Below are 22,684 nucleotides of genomic sequence, written 5' to 3' on the forward strand. Positions count from 1 at the left end.
AAATTCTCACAGTTCTCAAGTGCACTTGGACTGATAAGACCCAACTCCTCAGAGCGGCACTGTGGAGAATGCAGTCCTGCTGTTGCTCATCCAGCTTCACCCGGCTCCCTGAGCCCTAGTGCCATTCTGACACCTGATTTTTGCCCATACTTTTTTCAAAGATGTCAACTTAACATGGTTTGAGGCAAATGTGTGATTTTTGTAATGCAAACAGTTTGCATGATGCTATTTGGTGGGCTTTGTGCTTCCATTACTTGTTAGCTACATTAGCCTTACCGCAGTGCAAAATCAAAAAAAGCAAAACCAAATATGACTTTGCTGTTTGATTACATTCATCTTAAGCATTAGACTGTGTAAGTTTGATTTTTCCATGAATTACAGTTGTAACTTTGAGGGCAGCAATGTTGATACAGACTGGATACTCAAAAATAACCTCTGAGCCACTGAGTTCCACAAGTTGAATTTTCCCTTTGTTTGTGTCATTTTAGGACTAGTACTGTCCGATAACGTATACCAGTACATAACCAAGTTGCGCTGAAGTTGTATGTCATACAGTATATACTGTATTTGTTATGTAACGTCCTTCTGTGATGTTTCATGCTGTGATTGCATTACGTGAGTCAGAACAGTAAGTAGATCACGTACACCGACAGCTTGTTTGGACGCACAGTCCTGACATACTTGCAGAGCTTGAAATTGATCATTGATAAAACCGCCCCAGTCATGCGGAGATAAAACCAGGGAAGAAACAAGTGGAGTTCTGTTTGTCTCACGCCCTCCTCTCTCTCTTACTCTCCTGCTCTTCCTCCCCATGGGCCTGCCCCATCCCTCTTTTCTTTTACACCTCCTTTGTTCCTCCGCTACTTCCCCTGTGTGGACCACTTTGGTTTTGCAGCCTTGCTCTTGCTCTGCTTTCTCTCTCTCTCTCTCATTCTCTGCTCCTCACTGTTGCTCCTTCCCTCGTTACTCCTCTGCTGTCACTTTTTCTCTGTACAGCTGCTTTTGTCCTCAAAATATTCACGCCCCCCCCACCATCTTCCCACTTCGTCCCTCACTTGGTCGTCATTTCTTCTCTGATGGCCATTTCCTGCTTACTTTCCCTTTTCCGCTTTTCCCTGTTTATCTCTGTTTTGTTTGGTCTTATCTCATTTGGATGTTCTGTGCCAACACACACACTTACAAACTGCTCAGATGGGCAGCACCATGACCCCGATATCATGGAACCTCTTCCTCTTTCCTTGTATTGCGTGCTCCTGCATGTGCTTTGGGGAACGTGTGTAGATATCTCTGTGCCAAACGTGTGCTGATATCTCGGGGCCAAAACTGTTCTCTTCTTGCGGTGACACTGGCAATTAGCATGCGCAACACCTCGACAGAAGTGTGGAGCACACTAACAGCCATACCTATTCTAGTCATATCACATGTCTGCTGACCCAGTGATGTGGTACAGAACCTGCATCCTGCCTCAGATGACCTCGCTGAATTTGAGCTCCCCAAATTGCCTCCTCCACGTGAGAGGAAAAGGGGTTGACCTACTTGTGCGAGATGGTGCGACTGAATGCAGATGGTGTAGGGTAGCGGATTGTGAGTACCCAAACTTTTTTTCTAAATCATACATAACACAAGTGCGCAATTGCTGAAGGCACTGTGGGGTTCAGTACGTTAGCTAACTTAGCTTGGTAGCTAACCTAAATAAACTTGATAACAGACAAACTACAGTTACTTAAATAACTAGTGGACCACTTTGCAGTTTGGGTAAGGTCACCTTAGAATCATAATATTTATCAGAATCAGAATTTTTATTCGCCAAGTACCAGGTGTGAAAGGAATTATTATAAGGAATTATTAAAAAATTAAGCAGCAAATATGAATGTAAATGTAAACATGAACAGACTTCGGTAGAGGAAAATGGGAAAGGCTCTTATTCATAAGGGTTATGGCATGGGATAGCCAATAGTTATGTACATTACAATGTGCATAATAAAGTGCATGAAGAGCTGTTTAAAGCAGAGGGATGTGAGATGGGACCTTGTTTAGGAGGATGATGGCCTGGGAATGAAGCTGTGGAGGTGACGGTTGCTCCGAGTCTTTAGGGCTCTCACTGTCTCTGCTGAGATTGAACCCACTGGAAGAGAGAGTGACCAGGGTGTGAGGGGTCAGCGATGATATTCCCCGCCCTCTTCCTCATTATAAATGAGTAAAGAACTTCAAGGGTGCAGAGCTGACAGCTGTCTGCACACAGCACCGTTCACTGTAGCTTACGCTTGGTGTGTGAAGATGCAGAGCTGAACCAGATGGAGATGGAGGATGTGATGATGGATTCGATTATGGCAGTGAAGAACTGGACTTCTGAACTGGACTGGCCTTCTTCCTAACTGCAGTGCTGTGTCTGTCCCATTTGAGGCCCTGCTGAATGGTGGTACTCAGGAATTTGACTCTGTTCTGCAGACTGCTGGGCTGTTTATTTCCAATGGAGATAGTGGGGTGTGTTTCTGTGTTTAACTCCAGGTTGTTGACATGACAGAAGTGCAGTCACTGGTGTAGAGGGAGTAGAGAAGGAGAGAGAGCACACAGCCCTGGAACACCAGTGCTGAGGCAGAGAGGGTCTGAAATGTGATCACCTGTCCTGACACACTGTTTCCTGTTAGACAAGAAGTTGTGGATACAGTTGAAGTCCTTTCCAGATGGAGTGACAGTCATTTGAGGAGAACTGCTGCTAATGTTAATGTTAGCTAGTATTTGCCTTAGATGCAAGACACAATAGTTTACTGAAAACAGTTGCTGAGTTAGCCAAATTACAGTAGCCTCACCCATTAGTGTGAGTGCTGAGTAACAGTAACATGCCGTTAGCCCAGCCACAGCGGAGAATTTTTTTTACTGTAGATTTTTAAAAATTTTTATTATATACGCTTTAGAACATTAGAAATGTAGGTAATAAAAAACGTTTCACAATTTGACTGAAAATGTCTGTGAGGCACTCATGACAGACTAATACAAACATTCAAAATGCAATGTTAGGTAAAACTAATGTATTATAACTCCAACAAGTCCTCAGATTGTCCACATCTTTTCTTTATCTCACCTCACAAAACGCTTGAACCTAATAAAAACACTGAATACCTAGTCCAGGGGTATTAGGAGCTGGGACAGAGCAAAACCATGAACCATCTGGAGACCCTGAGGACCAATTGTAGAACCACTGTATTATAGATTAGGACAGTTTCATTCATGATGGGAAAAAAATTGTGCCCTCTTGATGAGGATGAGGTTGAGGTTGTGCCTGTTGTAAAAATATCACACAGACCACTGGTTGTAGGAAGAGGAGTTGCTCGGACAGCTGCGGTCTGGAGCTGGCCTGAGGTCAGTGGATCAGGCCTGTCTAAGTGCCCAACAGGGGCCAAGCCTGATTTAGCCAACGACTCTGCCATTGGTCTGCCTGCCCCTTCTGTGCCTGGGGAGCCTAGAGTAGAGTATTGGCTAAAGTTTTATATGCGTATGTGTGTCTGAGGGAGAGAGGTTGGGAGGGGATTTGTGGATGTAACAGATACCAGCAGGGTCTGTTTGCATTAGAGGGAGATTTTTTTTCAAATGTTGCAGATGTATGTGTGCATGTGAGTCCACGACCTACTGTCCACATCACGGCACAATAACAAACCCAACCCAGCGCTGGAGGAGACGTCGCTTAATGGTTCCCAGGCTTACCATTTATCCATCCAGACGGAGCTCAGCTCGCAGACTAATTTGTCTCTCCGTCTGCTGCGTCTGTATGGCCCAGTTTTAAAGACGGCTTATATGAAAGCAAATACCACATCAGTGAACCGCTTTTTTTAGATGGCCCTAAATCCCCATACCCATGCTCATTTGTCCTCTTTCTTCTGACCCCAGTCCCGATCCCCCTCCTTCATCTCTCCCTTCTTTCTGGGCTCGCCAGAAGGGCCAGGGGGGCATCACTTTCTCAGGGCCCGCTGCTTCACTGGCACTGCCATGCCTGCTAGTGTCCAGCTGGGCTTCAGATGGATGGTAGAAAGGCCTGCATTGACTGTAGTGTGGGAACAGGCCTGTTACTGACACAGCGGCCCCTCTCTACACTATGACCTCATGCCTGATCACACTGCTTCACAGTGGACCTTTTGAGCATTTTCTTAATCTTTTTTTTTTACATTTAAAGTGATGCCTACTGTTTACAAATGAGTTGTTCGTTGTATCATGTTCATTGTGGAATAGAGTGAAACTGGTTATTGTGATTTGGGAATATTCTGTTCAGATAGACCAGTAGAGGTCAGTGTTCTTAGCTTGCGCTGCCTAAGTGGCACTTACAGGCAGTAGCATTGACTATTTTAAGCTCTTCCAAAGACATATATAGAGCCTATTTTACAACATCTTCCATCTCTTTTTAGAGGTGAAAAAAAACCCTGTAAATCAACTGCTTTTTCTATTACTTGCAGCAGCAGACAGTTACTTTGGTCTCAGTTCTGAGTCAATGCAAAGTCGATAGCCAGGCAAGATGTTCCACACTTCGTATGCAGCAGCATTCATGCATTTTTCCAGAAGTGAATTCCTACATGCCTCCCAGCACGTAGTGAACAGGGTCTTACAATACATGAAAACATCACATGCATGGGAGTCTGAATCAAGGAAGTACAGACGATTGTGATATAATGAGACTAGAAGTAAACACTGGTGATTCTGAGATCTCCACCGAGTGGTTTTAATATTCTCCGTGTACCAGAATAGGGTGGTTTTGTAACAGGCGCGCTTGGGCTTGGCTTCGGCACGCTGGGGGTTAAACGGAGCGCCAGACTCTCCGGCGAGAGGAGGGCGTGGCCGCGCAGGCTGGTGGGCGGATCCGCGCGACGTGATTGGCTGCGCCGCGTGTTGCGTCAGGGATTCGGGCGGAGCCACGTCGCCGTGACGCAGAGACGGAGGGGCGTGTCAGGAGGCGAAATCAGCTGTGGAAACAATAACACTTCAACGAGACCCCCTTTTTACACACATACACACACTCACACACACAAAAACGGCATGTTTTACACAGCAGTGTAATCTGAAGGTAAAGAAGCTCAAAGTTGAGGGAAGCTGGAGTGGAAGGTGCAGCGAGGGTCACTTCTGTGCAGAGAAATAACTTCTTTTTAGCGAGCTAGCGGAGATGATGCCTCCTCGTTCGTGACAGGGGCGAGATAAAGCAGAGCCAGTGTCTTCACGGCGCTGCGTGTGCATGTGTGCGCGTTTAAAGTCGTTTCAAGCTTGCTGACCTCCTCCGCCCCGGTTTAACGGGAGCAGGGAGCGGACGACGAGCGGACTGGCATGTGGGTCAACTCCGGAACCGTCGGAAGGTAGGCTGGGGGGAAATGTCAGCGGTGTTGTGGACCAGTCACATGTTTTACCTCACGATACAACGGCTGTGGGACCACTGGAACTGAAACACGAAGCTGAAGTTAGCTTCGAATTTCCCCTTCCACCTTAAACGGTGCAGCAGTTACAGGCGCCAGAATGCAACCGCTGCACCGTTTAAGGTGGAACGGGAAATTCAAATAAGACGCTGGCGAAGAGGAAGCCAACTTGAGAAACTGAGGCTCCTTGTGTGACAACATTAGCCTCGACTGACTACCAAAACCGGCTGTTCAGCCCTGCTAGACTTCCTTTGTACGCCTGTTGTAGCCGTAGCCGACAGTATGTTGCTATGCTTCCTCAGCATCAGCCTCCTCAGCGCACAGTGCCACAGTACTTGTACTCTCTCTTTCTCTCTCCCTCTCTCTTTTCCTTTTTTCCCCCGCCTCGGTCGCGCGCATGGGCTTGGCTCCGCTTTGCTGCATCTCTTTTCTTACCCGTAGCAGCAAAGCAGCGCTGGTTACTTCGCCAAAAACAGAAAATCACACATTTCTCAAAGCTTAGGTAATCTTCTTCTATGTCTAAGGCGAGAAATCCTCTTAGCGAGAGCGCTTGCTGCTCATTGTATTTCTCAATGAAACGCGTTCTCAATGAATACTGAATTGTTGCAGCTTGGAAATATGAATGGGGGTGGTCGTGGTGGTGCTGCTAGAGGAGGGGGTATCAATGGCTGCCCACAGATGTCTCACATTACACCTATTCACCTGATGTAATCACCTGAAATTCTGCAAATACTCCGAGGATGATTTTTCTCTTTACAGATTGCAAGCTTGGTTGAGTTTTATTCATTCTAAGACATGGGGGGGCAGCTTTTAGTACGGTCATCGTCATCTGAGGACACTGAAATAGAAATTTTGTTTATTTATTTATTTATTTAATTTTTATAACCAAGTCTTCACAGTGATGTGATTCTGAAAAGCAGAAGTCGTGATTTAATCATCTGTAAATGTCCAGCTCTGCCAGACTGGCTGTGCATTGATATTGTACATTGTCATCAAGCATTACTGTTTAAGCATGTCTGCAAATATCTTCACATCCACCCTTTCCATTCAGTCACTCCGACGCCAGTCTTGTTCTGTTTTATAACAGGCTTATAAAACTTTAAGATTTAGTCTCATGGACCAGGATTAAGCCGAGTCTTGGACTGCACTGCGTTTTGAATGGAAATTCTCCATTGAAAGGAAGATCCAGGCTTGCTCCCTGTCTGGGAAATAAACCCTAAATATTGCAACTTTTAATGTGCTAATTTAAGTCGTGTGCAGCAGTAACCTATGACAGTGTACCCCAGCCAGTTTCATCTATATTAGCAGTGGTTTTCTTTCTTTTCACAAATGAAGACAGTCATTTTCTCCACTTTCCTCAGTGATCATTTTGTGATTTTGTAAAACGTTTCCACGTCACAGCCACTGCCATGAGGATCAGCAGACTTAGGTAAATGAGCAGACTTACTGGCAGTGGATATTTTTGATATTTATTGCAAAAACAAACACCTGGCAAATAAGCAGCAAATAAGTAAATAAATAAATATTTAAATGCATCTCTTATAGGTAGATCAACTTGTTTGCCGTGGTTAATGATATCGGAATCATATCGGTAAAAATAGCGGCATCGAGCAGATAATTATATGTGACTTAAACTTCAAATCGATATTTAATGATGTGTTTATTGTTCTCTGAAAAAGCAGAACATTTAGGCAACGCTGGGCTGGTGAGCGTTGTATTCATTTTACAGCATTTGTAACACTCTGGTTATAAATGTTAGATTTCTCGGTAGTGCTATTCCAGGTCGAAGATAATTTCTACATTTTATAAATTGTTATATATAGATATCAACACTGGCAGAGACACTACATGGCCAAAAGTATGTGAACACCTATGCGTCGCACCCATATGGGCTTTTTTGACATCCCAGAACTATGTGTATTAATATGGAGTTGGCCTCCACTATTCTGGGAAGGCTCTCCACAACATTTTGGAGTGTGTCTGTGGGAATTTGTGCCCATTCAGTCAAAAGAGCATTTTAAGGTCAGGCACTGATGTTAGGTGAGAAGGCCTGGCTCGCAATCGACGTTCCAGTTTTTTCCAAAGGTGTTCAGTGGGGTTGAGTTCAGGCCTCTGTTCAGGCCACTACACATCAGACCATGTCTTTATGGAGCTCGCTTTGTGCACAGGGGCACAGTCATGCTGGAGCAGGAAACGGCTTTCTAGCAGGACAGGAATTTCACTAACTGACTTGTGGCAAATGTTGCATCCTATGACAGTGCTAAGTTTAAAGTCACGGAGCTCTACTGCCAGTGTTTGTCTGTTGAGATTGCAAGGGTATATGCTTAATTTTATCCATCTGTTAGCAGTGGATGTGCCTGAAACACCTGAACTCAATAATTAGGAGGGGTGTCTACATAACTTTGGCTATATAGTGAATGTACATGGAAAAATATCTGGCATCTGCCTGCGGTTCACATATTATATGCATCCCTAGCTTCCATGTATTTTGAATACAGATGCTCCCAACTAGTGTGCTCTATATGAACTCTACAGACAAAAAAGGAGCCGAATTTTTTTGATGTTCAGAAGTTGAGAAACGGTATTCTGAAGTGTTTAAAAACGTTTGGAGTCTTCATGAGTGATGTGATGTGTTGCCATTGCACATTGTCCCAATAGATATTGTGTGAAATCTATTGGTGGTTTTGAGGTCTGGCTTCCTCTGTGCAAAACCTCAGGCAGTTCACAATGACAATGTAGATTGATCTCAGATCAGCAAAGAGGCTTAACCTCTGCTAGAACAGTCTGAAAGCAACCTTTGGCAGGGGCTTTGGAACTGAAGGAAGAAGTCTCGGCCGGCAGCCAGCCTTAATGAGCCCTTCTCTCTGTCCTTGGCCGAGTTCCTCTTTGGGAGCAAAGGTGCAGTCGTGTTTGGAGAGCATCTGACAGCCGAGGTCCGCAGAGGCCCCTGTGAGACTGCGCTGGCTGGTTAAACATTGGAGAGCAGTTACTTGGCAGGTTGCTACGATGTCCACCAATGTTTTGATCCTGGCTTTTGGTACTTGCACACGTTCTTGCACGTAGCTGAGATGCCTTGTGAACACACATTGTTATGCACCGTCTGAAGCCTCTTGGCTTGTTTTGTGTCATTTACAAAGTGTGATTGTGAAGGAGTGGGGCAGAAAAAGACAGTGCTCTTTTGTGTGCTTGGCTTAATGGATATATTTCAAGGGTGTGGAGAGAAATCTCAAAACAGAATGAGTCACTTGGTTGCTCTGTGTCCTTATCAACACCCTTTTGAAAATAGAAGGGTTTTTTGGAGCAGGACCGTAGACAAACCACTTTTGGTTGTCTGAAAAGCCTTTGGGTCATTCTTTACACCATCATCTTTGAGCAGAGATAACAGATTAATATACTTACTCACATCAAAAATAGAAAAACTGTTGATGTTAAAGTGCCAACCACAACAGCTTTTGGTGGTGTAAATGAGCTGCGCGAGTGTGAAAAACCTTTTTAAAGTTTAAATGTAAAGGTTGTATATCAATTAAAGGCTTTTCTTAGAACTGTGCATCTAAGCCTGGAACTGTTTAGGAACGTTTTATTCTATCAGCACCTTGATGGTATCATGCCGACAGTTGATTTGTGGGTCAGAGTAATAGCTGTTTATATTGATCTCTGAGCTGCTATTATACATGTCACGTAAGTAAACATGCTGTTCTTCACCAAAGTGCTACGTGAAGAATCGTGATATCAATTCTGAGCAACAAAATAATAAGCGAAGATCTTGGTTGCTGTGTAGCAAGATGCTTCCCTTTCAACCTGTTTACTAGCAGGCCACTGGGTTATGTAACCAGTCTGCACTTGCCTTGCCCATGGCAGCGGCTGTCTTTACATATCCTCTCCCAAAACATTGAAGAGCACAGCTCTGCAAATCCAGTCCAGTATATGTGTGGCATGAGTGCAAGTTGGCAAGCCAGTTAATTCTTACATTATTACAGATATACTGTGAGCTCACCACATGTAGACAGTTGTATCATCGTTATATGTTTTTTTATCATGTCTGTCGATGCGTGTGCTGGATTCTTTTCCTTCTGGGCGTGAATGTGTGAGTATTGGTGTATTTGTGCAGATTTCGTAATTTGACGTATGATGGAGTGCGCGTGTCTGGAGTCTACCCCTCTGGGCCGCACGCAGACGGTTTTGCTTTGTTGTAGAGCGCTGTGGATCCTGGTTATGTGGCAGCAGGGCCGGATCATTCTCTGCCACTGGAGCTGTTACGTAACACACACACACACGCATACACACGCGCGCTCATGCTGCGCCAGGGAGGGGGTGAGTCTCCCTCCGTCTATCTGCTGCCCTGCTTTTGGAGAGAGAGAAAGAGGTGCAGCAGAGATACAGAGAACAAAAAACAACTTTGATGAAGCACTGTTGAAGGAATTCACCAAAATCAGAGCCAGACATGATGGTAGAGTTTTTTTTTTTAATGCACTGACATAGGAATTGTGGGCCAAAGCCAATATCTGTTTATTTTTCATGTACATATCTGTCAATGACACTGTAAATGTTTGTAAAATGTACAATGCATTGCCATTTCAGAAAATCTAACTTGCAGATGTAACACACTTAAACGTTCAGCTCCTCCAGAGTATAATAAATATGGCATCAAATGTCAGTTTAAGATATTGATCAAAGCTAAACTGTTGTTCAGTGGCAGTAATTTTTTTAAGCAATCTGCAGATATCATTATATACCAAAATTATCGTGCATCCCATGTATCTCAACTAAAGACTTTAAATGTACTTTAATTTTTAAATCAGTGTAGAAGCTGTTGAAACATAGAAAGAAACAGAGATTTAGTCCATCCTCATGCCATGATACTTCCCACTCTTCCTAAGTGGACACACATATAGCTTTCAGAAACAAGGCTTGGCTCAGCTGAATTGAGCAGAAGGCCTATTGTGTGGGCAGTGGAATGTTTGTGAATGGAGTAGGCGTCTTCTTCCCTCTCTTTCTCTCTCTCTCTCTCTCTTATTCTCTCCTCCCTTCACCCACACTTCTCATCTCTCAATACGTGCCTTTTTTTGCGCTCTCTCTTTCTCTACTCCCTCCCCTAAAGCACCTTGACTCTGTCTATATGTGCTCTATATGCTACTAACTTTATTACTATCAAGGCTTCAACATACTGTTGGTTCTCTATGTTAGAGCACTTTGACTCAGTCTACTGATGCAGTTAAAAGCATTACAGGATACACTGATACCTCTGGCGACATGGCTTTGTACTGTACACAGTGTGAGTGTGTGTTCTGTTGTGTGAGGCTGCACTTGTCGGTCAGCTGATGGAAGTGAAACTCAACGCTGGTCCTAAGGTGTCTGGTTTCTGGAACTTTTTGAGTTCTCAGGTAGTGTGCATGCAGCAAGGACAAGTATGTGCTAGGGCTGACCCAAATAATCAGAATACCAGAGTATTTGTTATGTTTGTATTTGTTGCCTTATTTATTATTCTGAAGTTTTGTCTTTTTCTAACCAGCAAGAATTGTAGAAAACTCTTGTGAATTCCTGACTGTGTTCAGAGGTTTATTTGTCACTGTTTTACATGAAACATTTTATCATAAAATCAGCAAATATGGTAAAAACTTAATGACAGATGTGATGTTAGGCTAAGAAAAATCATATCATCCCCAGGTAATCTTAGCTAAAGGCTGAACACAACCACACACAACCACGATTTCCCAGTGTCACCCCTTAGTGAAAGTCATTTAATGGCAAAGAGCATTTAAACGAAAAGAATAAGCCAAATGCAAATTAATTTGTTTGGCTAATGTTTTGTTTGGTTGTTAAACAACATTCATGTGAAATCACTTGTTTAAGCACCTGGAACTAAAAGATAGACAAACAGAGATAGTAAGCCGATTTATCCAGTTCCCTTAATATGAACAGTCGTAAATCTGTACGAATTTAGAATAAAACCCCAATCCATCAATCCTGAACAAGATGTGTATTCATCTGTAATTTATTTCACTCGCAATGGAATTTATCTTGGACTACTAAGTTGGCACTGGAACATGAGCTTTGGCAATCCATTTAATAAACCAGCTAAACTGACTACAATCATTGTTAAACAAAGATTTTAAAGGATTTACGTCTTGAACTTGCTTTTGTATTATTGCTGCTGTAGTCTTGTGCCAAAGTTTGAACACCCCAATTCAACTCATGATAAATTTCTAAGTGAAAATATGTTAATCTCTTTATTTGCTGCGTTTCACATATTTGGAAAAAATAAAATATAAAATGGGCCATGAATTTTACACAGGCCACGTTTTATGTTTTTTCCACAAAATGTTGGCTTTACCAACTAAGCTAAACAACTAAAATTGTGCATTAAAATATGCAAAGTGTGTTCTTTGTAGAAGGTGTATGCTTATTTTTACTTTCACAAAACATATTTTTGACCAGAGTGTGCCCAAATCTTTGCATACGACTGGTGAGGTAGCTTTGCGACAACATTACAGCAGCTTTTTATAGAAAGTTTTATAGAAATGTGGGACGTGTAACAGTGCATTGTGATATCGCAATGCAAAACTGTGGCAATGCATAATTTTGCATTGTGACAATGCATATTATTTGGACATTCATGCAGTTATTAGTTGCATGAACATCAAAGTTTGCAAACAGTCAGCACCAACAACAGCTCACTCTAGTGCCCCTCTTGCCTCCCAGCTATATTTTATATAAGTACTCGTTCAGAAACACCAAAGAATATTAAAGCCTGTTAAATGCTGTTTGGCCCAGGCCAAGATTGTTGCTGTCCAAAGAAAACATGTACCTTCAAATTAGTAATTTTAGAGGAGAAGTCAAAGATGTTCTTAACTGTTTATGTATGTTGTTGTAAAGAGGTTTTATTCAAAGTGATATTGGAGCATATCTGTTGGTCCGTTCATCATGAACGTTTTTACACAGTGTTACGTTTAACAACGTGTTTTCATTGTAGGCCGGAAAAGGCCAGTGTGTTGGTAAAGCACAGTAATGGTATCATTCTCTGGTGAATAACAGTGAAATTAGCCTGATTGCCTGAAAGCCTTAGCTGACCTCCAGCGTGCTATGTTTCCCCAGCTCAGCCCCAGACGCAGTGCCACAGCTTGCCATCTAAAGGGAAAGAGGGGAAGAGACAGGGAGACTGTAGGGTTGAAATGCCCCCCCCTTCTCTCTCTCTCTCTCTCCCTCTCTCTCTCTCTCTCTCTCTCTGTCTGTTGTACTCTTGAGAAATTGTCTGCTGTGGGGTTACATCACACATTACTCTGTTGCTCTGTCTCTAAGCCGATTAGTGGCCTGCAGAGAGAGAAAAGGAACGAGAGAGTATGTGTCCATTGCACTTTCAGTCTGAATAAACACAGTCAAAGCGAACAGAAATGGCCACCACGTGCATCTTGCATTATAAGCACTAAATCAGTAAAATCCCCAGGCATTTTGGCCAGGCAGGCCTGGATTAAGTGAGAATAACAGGAAAGTAACATTACATAGCACAATATGATACATCTTGTTTTCTGTAGCTTTATACCAGACCAAGGGTGAGGTCATTAAAGCGCTGTCTCACTATGTTTTCACTGCCAAAATGTAGAAAGCTAGGTCAGTAGAGAAACTAGGCCAAGTATTCCTTTATCTGCTATTTTTTGCTGTTATCATGAAAGTTATCTCCATAACTGCTTATCACTACTTTACAACACTTTAGAATGCATGTCATTGCCACGTAGTTGGTATGACTAGTATAAAGATGATGCAGTAACTCTCACTCTTGGCTAAACAACATATTGCCCTCATCCTGTGTGAGGAAGGTGTCTTGAAAGTAGGTCTCATCAGCGTTTATGTTTACAAACTCCTCAGAAACTTTCTGGAACAGCCAATTCTTTGAAATGGAAACATCAAGGTAGGCTGCTTCTTCTTAGCACGCATGATTACCAGGGTGAATGGTGATTAAATCTTGGAAGTGAGGTGAAGCATAAGAAAAAAAAGGCGCATATAGGGGGGAAAACAGTATGTGCCTAACTAATATGCTATAGAAGTCAAATCTCATTGATAGAAGATTAGAAGACTCATCGATGGAAGACTGGAACATCTGTCCTTCATTCATTCTGCTTTCAGCATTGTGGTGAATGACGCTGAGCCGGTGCGGTCTGCCTTCTCATCCTCGAGAGACGTGAATGGAGGAACGGGCAATTGTTAAGCGCTGAAAAGATGGCTCGTGTGTCCGTCTGAATAGGATCCATTTTTAGACACCCCCCAGCCTGGCATCGGAGGTCACACCAGTGACGTCTTTGTCAATGGAATAATAAGCAGTGGCCCTATCAATCTTTCATAGACGCTTTTTATGGAACCTCAGCAGAGCTAGATCGCCGAGCTCGTCACTACTCATGATACAGATAGCTGTGTCCTTTGCTGAATAGAATGCCCTGCTTGCCGGTGGCTTGACTTAGCATGAGGCCTTTTTTAAGTGTAAGCATTTGAGGCATTTAGTTTGCAGAAATGCCTGTTAACCCATTAATCCTCAGGCAGACATGCACTATTTCTGTCTTTTAATCTGCTCTTCTCTTTAAATAACATGATTTCTCAATGCTGTTTTTGCATTTACTTTGATAGGAAATGAACTTGATCTAATATTACTGAAATAATAGATTTTTTTTCAAGCAAAACAAGCAAACGCTTCGGTCAGCTTTCTGTGATGACACAAATAGTAATAATCAGTTATCAGATCCTAGTGATTTGAGTTCCATTCTGAATGTGTGCTATCACAGTGCATCCAGCAATAAAGGCAGCGTAGTGCTTCTTTTATGTAGTGATATATATATGTGATTTCACAGTAGGGCACAGAGAGCTCCAATTCCAAATGCTGATACATTTCGCTGTGACCAACATATTAATTTGTAATTCTAAGAAAGTTTTAAAATATGTAAAATCAACTTCAACCTCTCCTTTTGGGTCTTCTTCTTGTATTATGACCCCCTTCCATCATGCTTTTATTTTGCCTTCAAACACGGATCTACACACCTCCATCGGTCTTTTGCAAGTGTGTTTAGCCTACTCACGGTGACCTAATGACTCAGCATAGCCAGTTCCTTCTGCTAACACCTTGGTAACCTCTTCCATCCTTTTCTTTGGCATGAGAAAGAACACTGACTACCTCTCACAGCTTAATCATGTTAGAGCCTGCAAAGGGCTTTTTTTGTTGTTGTCATGGATATCAAGTTACAGCAGTATGTGCTGTCATGCATGCTTCTCAGTAGTCCATTCTAAGAACATCCCTTAAGAAGGTAGTGCTTTTTTTTTCCTCATTCCCTGCACAATGAGAAGCAGTCTTGATGAGGATGAATGCCTGGGTGTATGTGTATGTGAGTGTGTGCATGAAAGCACAGGCTTTCTTGTAATCTGCTGTAGCAGATGGGAGCCATGCGCACTTTTCCAAAATAAACTCTGCCACTGGGCTTTGCTCTCTGCTAGCAGCCTCAGCTTTCACGGATTCTCAGGTAGACCATTCTGTCGCTCTGCAAAAGCAGAGGAAAACTGAAGTGAGGGGTGCATGTGTTTGTGTTGTTTTTGAACTTCAGCCTTTGGAAGAGTGTATTAGCAAGCACTCAGTTCTCAGAACCGTTTGGTTGTTTTATTATGGAGACAGAAATAGCACCCTGATTAAGATCATAAACATTTGGTGGAAGGATAGTCAGGGAGCTTTCAGCCTGTGTTTTTTTTTATTAATTTATTTTTTTTATTTATTTATTATTAACAGTGAACAATCCATATGGATGGTCAACTCAGGACACGTTCCTTGCTGATATTTTATGCTGACATAGCTTATGATATGACCGAACAGATATTTGCAATTATATTTCCAAAATTGGCAAACTTTTTCCCGATAACCATGATCATACTTCACGTATCTCTGTCTCTCTCTCTTTGCACAGGGCCCTCTCCATGGATATAGACACAGACTATGAAAGGCCTAATGTGGAGACCATAAAGTGTGTGGTGGTGGGCGATAACGCGGTAGGTAAGACCCGCCTAATCTGTGCACGCGCCTGCAACGCCACCCTCACCCAGTACCAGCTGCTCGCCACCCACGTGCCAACCGTTTGGGCCATCGACCAGTACCGTGTGTGCCAGGAGGTGGGTAGGCCTGTGCCGTGTTGTATATATTTTGCACAACATATTGGAATGTACACAAATATAATATGGTACTATTGTTACAACCCCAAGGGAAGCATGCTACGTAAAATGGGTGTTAATTTTGGCTCCAAAAAAAACAAGTGTTCATTTCGTCAGCAAAATGGATGACTAATTCATTTAGCTTTAATGTCAGACTAAAATATGCTGAGGCTAGGTGGTGCAGGTACATAAGTTGACATTTCAGTGTGTATACCAGTCTCACAAACAATTAGGCTATTCAGTTTTTTACAGTATTAAAATTACATTGAATTCCTTGGAATTACAACAGAACCTCTCAGGACTAGGCATATTCATTAATAATGTATACTGCAATATTCAGCTCACATGATATTGGTATCATGGTGTGTTATTGGTCTGAGCACCTTCACAGTTCATGGTAAAAGTATATTTGATATATTATCTAGAATACCAAGGGTCTCAAATTTGCCCACCAAACATAAATGTAGGGGAAACCAAAGACATGATGCCATGTATGATGCCTGTCAAAAAAACAGAATTCCAAAAGTTAATGGAATGCCATTATATAAAGAGAAGGGGAAGTTTTTTCAAAGTCATAAAACTCCAAAATGTCTAATCACACACTAATTGCTATTTCATATTCTCATATCAGAACTAAGACTAATTTTAAAAAATGGAAAAATGCCCTGTTTTTTAATTGACATACTGGTATCTAAGGTCCATAGTTATAAACACATAAAACTTCTCACTAACATAAAAATAGGAGAAAATTGAGGTAGACTGGAATACTAAAAAGCTATGTAGTACTCCTACAGCTAATCTGCCATAGTGCCCATGTATTTCTTTTACATAATAAATAGAGAAAAGTGTTCACACAATAAGTCGTTGAATTATGAGATCAACTAGATCAGAATTTACAGATCATCTAACCAAGCACGCAAGTTTAGTGTAAGCAGTTTGGCCTCTGCTATGATTAAGAATTCTCTTAGCTGGAGGTTGAAGCCCGTCAGTCATGACTCGTCTTAAGGCTACACCAAAACAACATGGTTACATCTTATTAAAGTTCCAGCTACCTAACACAATACATTTACATTTCAACTGAAGACTTCCTACATAGGTAATTCATACCTTTTACTGAAGCATTGCGTAACATATTTACAGAGCAATACTTGAATATCTATAAACATTTATAACAGCTTATGCCAGTAATCACAAGACATAAGGGCCCTTAAACTGAAGTATCAGACATTTTTTCTGTTCGTAATACTGTCATTCACATCGTTCCTAGAGATCAAGTTAAGAGCTCCATGTATATTAGTTCAGTGAAATATTTTGATGCCTTTAAGCTCAAGTGATATTTTTATGTATATTTTACTTTATGTACGAACATATTCCTGGACACCTGTACTTGAGTAAAAGTAGAAGTACCCTTGGTCAAAAATTATTACACTAAAAGGAGTCCCCTGTCTGTATGTTAATAGAGTACAAAAGCACAAAATGACTTAAATGTACTTAGGTATTCAAAGCAAAAGTACTTTGAGTCATTACAGATATTATATTATTTTGAAAAACAGTTTAAGTTAAGACTGTGTGGCTGCAGAGATGGAAAACACAGTTATCTGTTCAGTGTGCAGCCTTAACAGAAACTGCATTTTGTACTTTAACTCTGATAGAAATATATCAGTTTTAGATATATGGTTTCAGATTTCAGGCCTCTGGTTTACAATACATGGGAATGATGCTGTATGACTGTGTTATAACTTAAACAAACGCTAGTGCAAGGCCCCTTAGGTCAATGCAATGCCATTCACATCTTCAAACATTTTATGTCATCTTTAGGCAATGATTAATTGTCTTATAAATAATTGCAATTAATAATTTGTCTTTTCTTGTTCACTGTATACATCTATAAAGTGCCCAGATTGGCTTATTAGCCATCTTGCTTCCTATCTCTGTTTACTTAGTTGCTAACACTGGTAGTGCTGTCGAATTGATGCACCACACTGTTGGGCACAAACACAAACTCTCACACATATGTCTCAGTGTGTAGTCAAACAGAGCTTTTTTTCTTGAAAGTGAAAATATAAGCAAAAAAAGCTCTCATTCTGTTAGAATACATGCTAAAACATTAGAATTCGCTACATAGCAAGCAAGTGAACAAATATTACTGTCATCTAAATGTGTTAAAGCACAAAGGTAGAAGTTAGAATTTTTTTTGATTACGTAATTTTAAAAATAGATTTTCATTTTTAAAGATTGCATTTACAGTTTTCTTGTATTTACATTTATTTGCACAACACATCTAGTTCACATTTTGCTTATTGCTTGTTAATATTATTGTGAAATATAATGACTGTGGAAAATAACTGCAGTCAGCCTAAATAATTGTGATCATCTCAAATAACTGCGATCATTTAGAATAATTAATTATGTAATTGTGTAATAATTGTTACAGGCCTACTTGTGAGTACTGGTGTAAGCTGTTTTTAAAAATTCAAGAAATTGCTTTTCAGATTCAAGTATTGCTTTATATTTAATGATTGTGCATGTCTTACAAAGTCCCTTTGTAGGTAGCCTTCAAGTAAAGTGTTACCCACATGCCTAAACATACACAAACTAAAAAGCTGAAGCATCAGTATTGTGCAAATCTATAGTCATAACACTATACTGTGTATGCACTTTTAGATATGCTAATAGAGAGAATACTGCCTGGCCTAGCCCGTTCACATTCACAGTTCAAACGTGCATTATTAATATCGCCACACAAGGAGATAAGTTAAAGAGCTAAATGTGTTTTCTCTCGTTTCTAGGTGTTGGAAAGATCTAGGGATGTGGTGGATGAAGTCAGCGTGTCCCTCAGACTGTGGGACACATTCGGAGATCATCACAAAGACAGACGTTTCGCTTATGGCAGGTCAGTGGAACATCATGACCTTTACTCTCTGCTCCCCACTTCACACCCCGCAATCCATCTTTAGTCTCACCTGATCGTATTCTCTCATCTTCCCTCACTCTTGCTAATGGTACTTGTAGTCCTGCCAAGGTTTGGTTACCAGCATAATCCTCCTGGCTGGCTCACTAATGTACCATAAGCAGGGCCAGTTGGGCCGCGTGGAGGCTCTTATTTGCCGGGCAGGGAAGGATCAGTAGATCAGCCTTGCTATTTCAGCTTAGTGGCTATTAGTGAGGATCCCATAGGGGAGCTGCGCCAAGGGGAGAAGGCAGGCCAGTGGGCGATATGGCAAAAACTAAAACATCACAATATTTTCAACATACCAGATATGTAACATTTTATTTGTCTGAGTGTTGAGAAGAAGTTGGAAAAGACAAAATGTACCAGCTAAATAGTTGTGCCACATTAGAAGAGAAAAAAGGCCTAAAAAAAATAATAATTGTCCAAATCTAACAGTCAGCAAATCATTTTAATGGTAATTAAAATGAGAAATACTGATTAAAAATATTTTTTTTTCCTTTGCTCTCAGCGCAGACACATTCAGACTGTTAAAGCAGCAGCAGATCAACAGTGAAAATGTTAACCATGTGGAACTATTCATTTTCTGTGAGGGACATTAGACAAGTCATGTATAATCACTGTCCATGCAAGACAAGTACAAGTGTGAGAACTTATCCATAACCAGTCCATTAACAAAATTAATGACCCCATGCTTCCTATATACTGAAACTCTAAAAGAAAGTCCTACAAACCTGATAGCTTGTTTTTATTGGACTTTTTTGTTCAGTTTTACTTCTGTACAATTCATACTGAAGGGAAAGTCACAAGTAAATGTTAAAGCTACATTATGTAAGTTTTGAGTATTTATTTACTGGGTAAATATCTTGCATAGTGCAGCTTTAACCAGAAACCATTTTCAGAAAGGAATTACTGTTTATTTACTTTCTTATAGAATTTTTCAAAATTTGTGCATGATTAAAGGGTTGATTTGTAAACAGAGTTATTGATAGTGGTTTAATGTAAATTCCCCCCTTTAGAGAAACTTCTTCACAGTGGTGGTGACAGTGGTGGTGAACCGGACATCTAAAGAGTGTAATGCATCTAAAAGCTACATCACAGAAGGCTGTTACACTAAATGCAAACAAATACATTACTCTTTTGTCTGAGACATTGTTTTAAATGTGTGTGTTACAAATTCTGGTATCGAGTATCGACCTGATATCGTGCTCTTTTACTCGTACTCAGCCAATACCACCTTACACTGTGTGACATAAGCCTAGTGTATGCTGCCCTGCTAATGTACACATGACTTAGGCTGGCAGAGAATGAGGGTTTGCTTGCACAGCGAAGTGTTGCTGACACCGTGGCAGTCAGTTACTGGTCACTTTAAACTCTTTTCTACTACAAAGCTACTTGATCCAATGTAACTAATGTAATTTAGCTAGCTAATGCACTTCATTTAGCATCAGCTAGATTTTAATGATTTATCTGTTAAAGTACATTACAGTGATTCATATTAACTACACCTACATTTTGATTAGGTTGTTCATGGTATCAGTATTCGGCAAGTACTAATAAACTTGTACTCGTACTCTTGGTCTGAAAAAAATTATATCTGTGCATCCCCAGTTTTGAGAAGATTTCAGACTGATATAGATTCAGACTAAATATATTTTTTAATACATTCATGGTGGAGAGGTACCATTTTACCATCAACAATACTTCTTATAAAAACTCACATGTAGGTTCACTTGTCATTTTGGATAGTAAATAAAATGTCTATATTTGCGTTGTAGACTTTGTGACCCCTGGTTCCTGTCACCACCACTGTAAAGAAATCTGAGTCATTGAGTTTCTCTACAATACACAGTTTCACATTAAATGGTTTTACAGCAAAGTCACTCTGATGATTTTGTTTACATCTAAAAGACTGCATTATGTAGAAATTTTGAAAATTGGTGGAATTCCCCTTTAACTAAGTTTAATCAGTACTGCTTGAACAAAAAAATCAACTGTTATGTGACACCGACACCGGTGTAGATGATATTTCACCCAGCACTAAGCCCTGGCTTGTGCGTGTGTGTGTGTGTGTGTGTGTGTGTGTGTGTGTGTGTGAGACGCATCCAGAGTGTGAGTGCGCTGGTCAGGCTACTGCAGTCAGCTGATAAGTGACACTGCCAGCTCAGCTGTTCCGCCCTCACCCGGATGGGCTGGGCAGGACTTAGTGGGACTAATGTCTCTGTCCTGTTGTGGAAACAGAGCAGCAGATATCCTTCCTCCCTCATCAGCTTCTAACACACACACAAACACTGTAAGCGCCTCAGCCAATGTTTCTCTTCACTCACTGACTTAGATTGTAATCAACGGATGATAAATTCCTAGAAGTACTTTTGGATATGCTTAACTCTGCCGTTGAGCGTTATAGGAGTAAACAATTTTGTTTAATCATCAAACATATGAAGAGGCTGATAAAGCCTCAGTGCTCCTTACTTGGCACAGAGCCAAGGTAAATCCTCACAAAGAGTGACTTCATGCAGAACTTGGCTGTTACGATTGCTCGATTAAACTCCGTTAAGCTCAATTACTCAGTTTAAAAAAATCTTTTAAAATTTTCCTTGATAAATTGACAGTGATCACTTAGCAGTTTGCACAATAATAGCACATATTTTATGTTTACAGTATGAAACAGAGCCTCTTGGACACACTCATTCATGTGCAGATTTGCCACATACTGTCATAGTGTATTTTTACATTTAGATTTTCTTTATAGGCTTTCTAATCTTTGAAAGATTGTACACAACCTGATTAAAGGGCCTGTATCATGGAAACCTGGAACACTTTTTTTAAATGAAAAGTTATGAAATAGTTTAATGTACTGTGTTAACAATGCTAAAGTTTCAAAACAGTTCGCTCCCCAGTCCTTATGGCCCCATATATGGAAACTAAGCTGCAAAAATAGCCTGTTTTTCTAAGTGAAAATAAGTATACATCCTGTACAGGGAACTAATTGTTGAACATACAGAAAAAAATATTACATAAAATATAAAATGTGCCACGTTTAATTTTTTTTCATTATATTAAAGTCAGTAAACAAGCAGTGCATTAAACTGTGTTAACTTTTTAAACTAGCAAAACATGTAATTTGACCAGGAGTATTCAAACTTTTGCATACAACTGTACATGGATCTGTAAAAGTTACGTGTAAAACGTAATACATGTGTACGTGTAACGTGTAAAAAATATTTATGACTTGGCACTAAACATCATTAGTGAGCAAATAAAGTACAAGAAAGATGTCAGGTATAGGCCTTTTAATCATAAAAACAACTGGTAGATCACTTAATTACTAATGTAATCAATGGTGATAGGCCTATTTATTGGGTTAAGTGCAGTGTCAGCGATCTGAGATAGTCCCAGTTAACTCAGATGTTTATCTCAGAGCCAAGACCAAGAGTGTGTACAGTGCAGTCAGGCTGACAGAGTGGCAGGAGTTTGAACTTTGCCGCACTCCACGTCTCTCTCTCTCTTCGAGAAGCCAGACAATGGTTGCATAACACATTGCTCCTGACCTTTGTGATGTGCACTAAAAAAAACAGCAGTTCGTTATTCATTATGGCACATGGTAAATCATTGCTATGGACAGATATATATGTGTGTGTGTGTGTGTGTGTGTGTGTGTGTGTGTGGTTAGTGTTTTGTCTTAACTCTGACACACTTCCACATTTTCCCTGGTTCAAAACACATACATACGCATGCGGATGTGAACATTGACCTCTGTAGTCAGTTAGTCCACAGGACCATTTACATCTGCACTTACATATGAAATAATTAGATGAGACTCTGACTGAGTGCTGATGTGAGTTCCTCTCTGTGTGTGTGTGTGTGTGTGTAAAGGCCTTAAATGAACTGATGATGTGAGGTAATCACATAATGCTGAATACATTTAAAACAAAGATGATGCAGTGTTCCATAGCTTTTTCCTTCATGCGTATAATCACTGCCATATCACAATAAAGAATTCATGAGAAACGTACGAATAGAAATGGCTAAAAATGACATGGAACCAGTTGTTGGAAAAAAACAGTTTGAAGCGAATGGATGCGAATTGACTTCAATTGCGAATTGACAACAAGCTGAAATAAATATATTTTATAGTATAGTTTTGACACTTTAATGATTATAGTTCAAG

The 22,684-nt window shown here is 40.8% G+C and overlaps 1 protein-coding gene across 4 annotated transcripts in view; it reads left to right on the forward strand.

The window, feature by feature from the left end:
- The window catches only part of rhobtb4 (Rho related BTB domain containing 4), a 65,822-nt gene that overhangs the window by 16,269 nt on the left and 26,869 nt on the right, over nt 1-22,684 (forward strand). For 2 of the 4 annotated variants that reach the window (XM_036598024.1, XM_036598023.1), the window contains exons 3-4: nt 15,323-15,524; nt 18,353-18,456. In XM_036598024.1, coding sequence (XP_036453917.1) covers nt 15,333-15,524; nt 18,353-18,456 — 296 coding nt within the window. In that variant the 5' untranslated portion in view covers nt 15,323-15,332. Of the gene's footprint in view, nt 1-4,798; nt 5,334-9,378; nt 13,294-15,322; nt 15,525-18,352; nt 18,457-22,684 lie in introns of those variants that run through there. The other 2 variants (XM_036598022.1, XM_036598021.1) reach the window with 2 other exon arrangements.

The sequence above is a fragment of the Colossoma macropomum genome, unplaced genomic scaffold (assembly GCF_904425465.1).
Source record: "Colossoma macropomum unplaced genomic scaffold, Colossoma_macropomum, whole genome shotgun sequence".
NCBI lineage: Eukaryota > Metazoa > Chordata > Actinopteri > Characiformes > Serrasalmidae > Colossoma > Colossoma macropomum.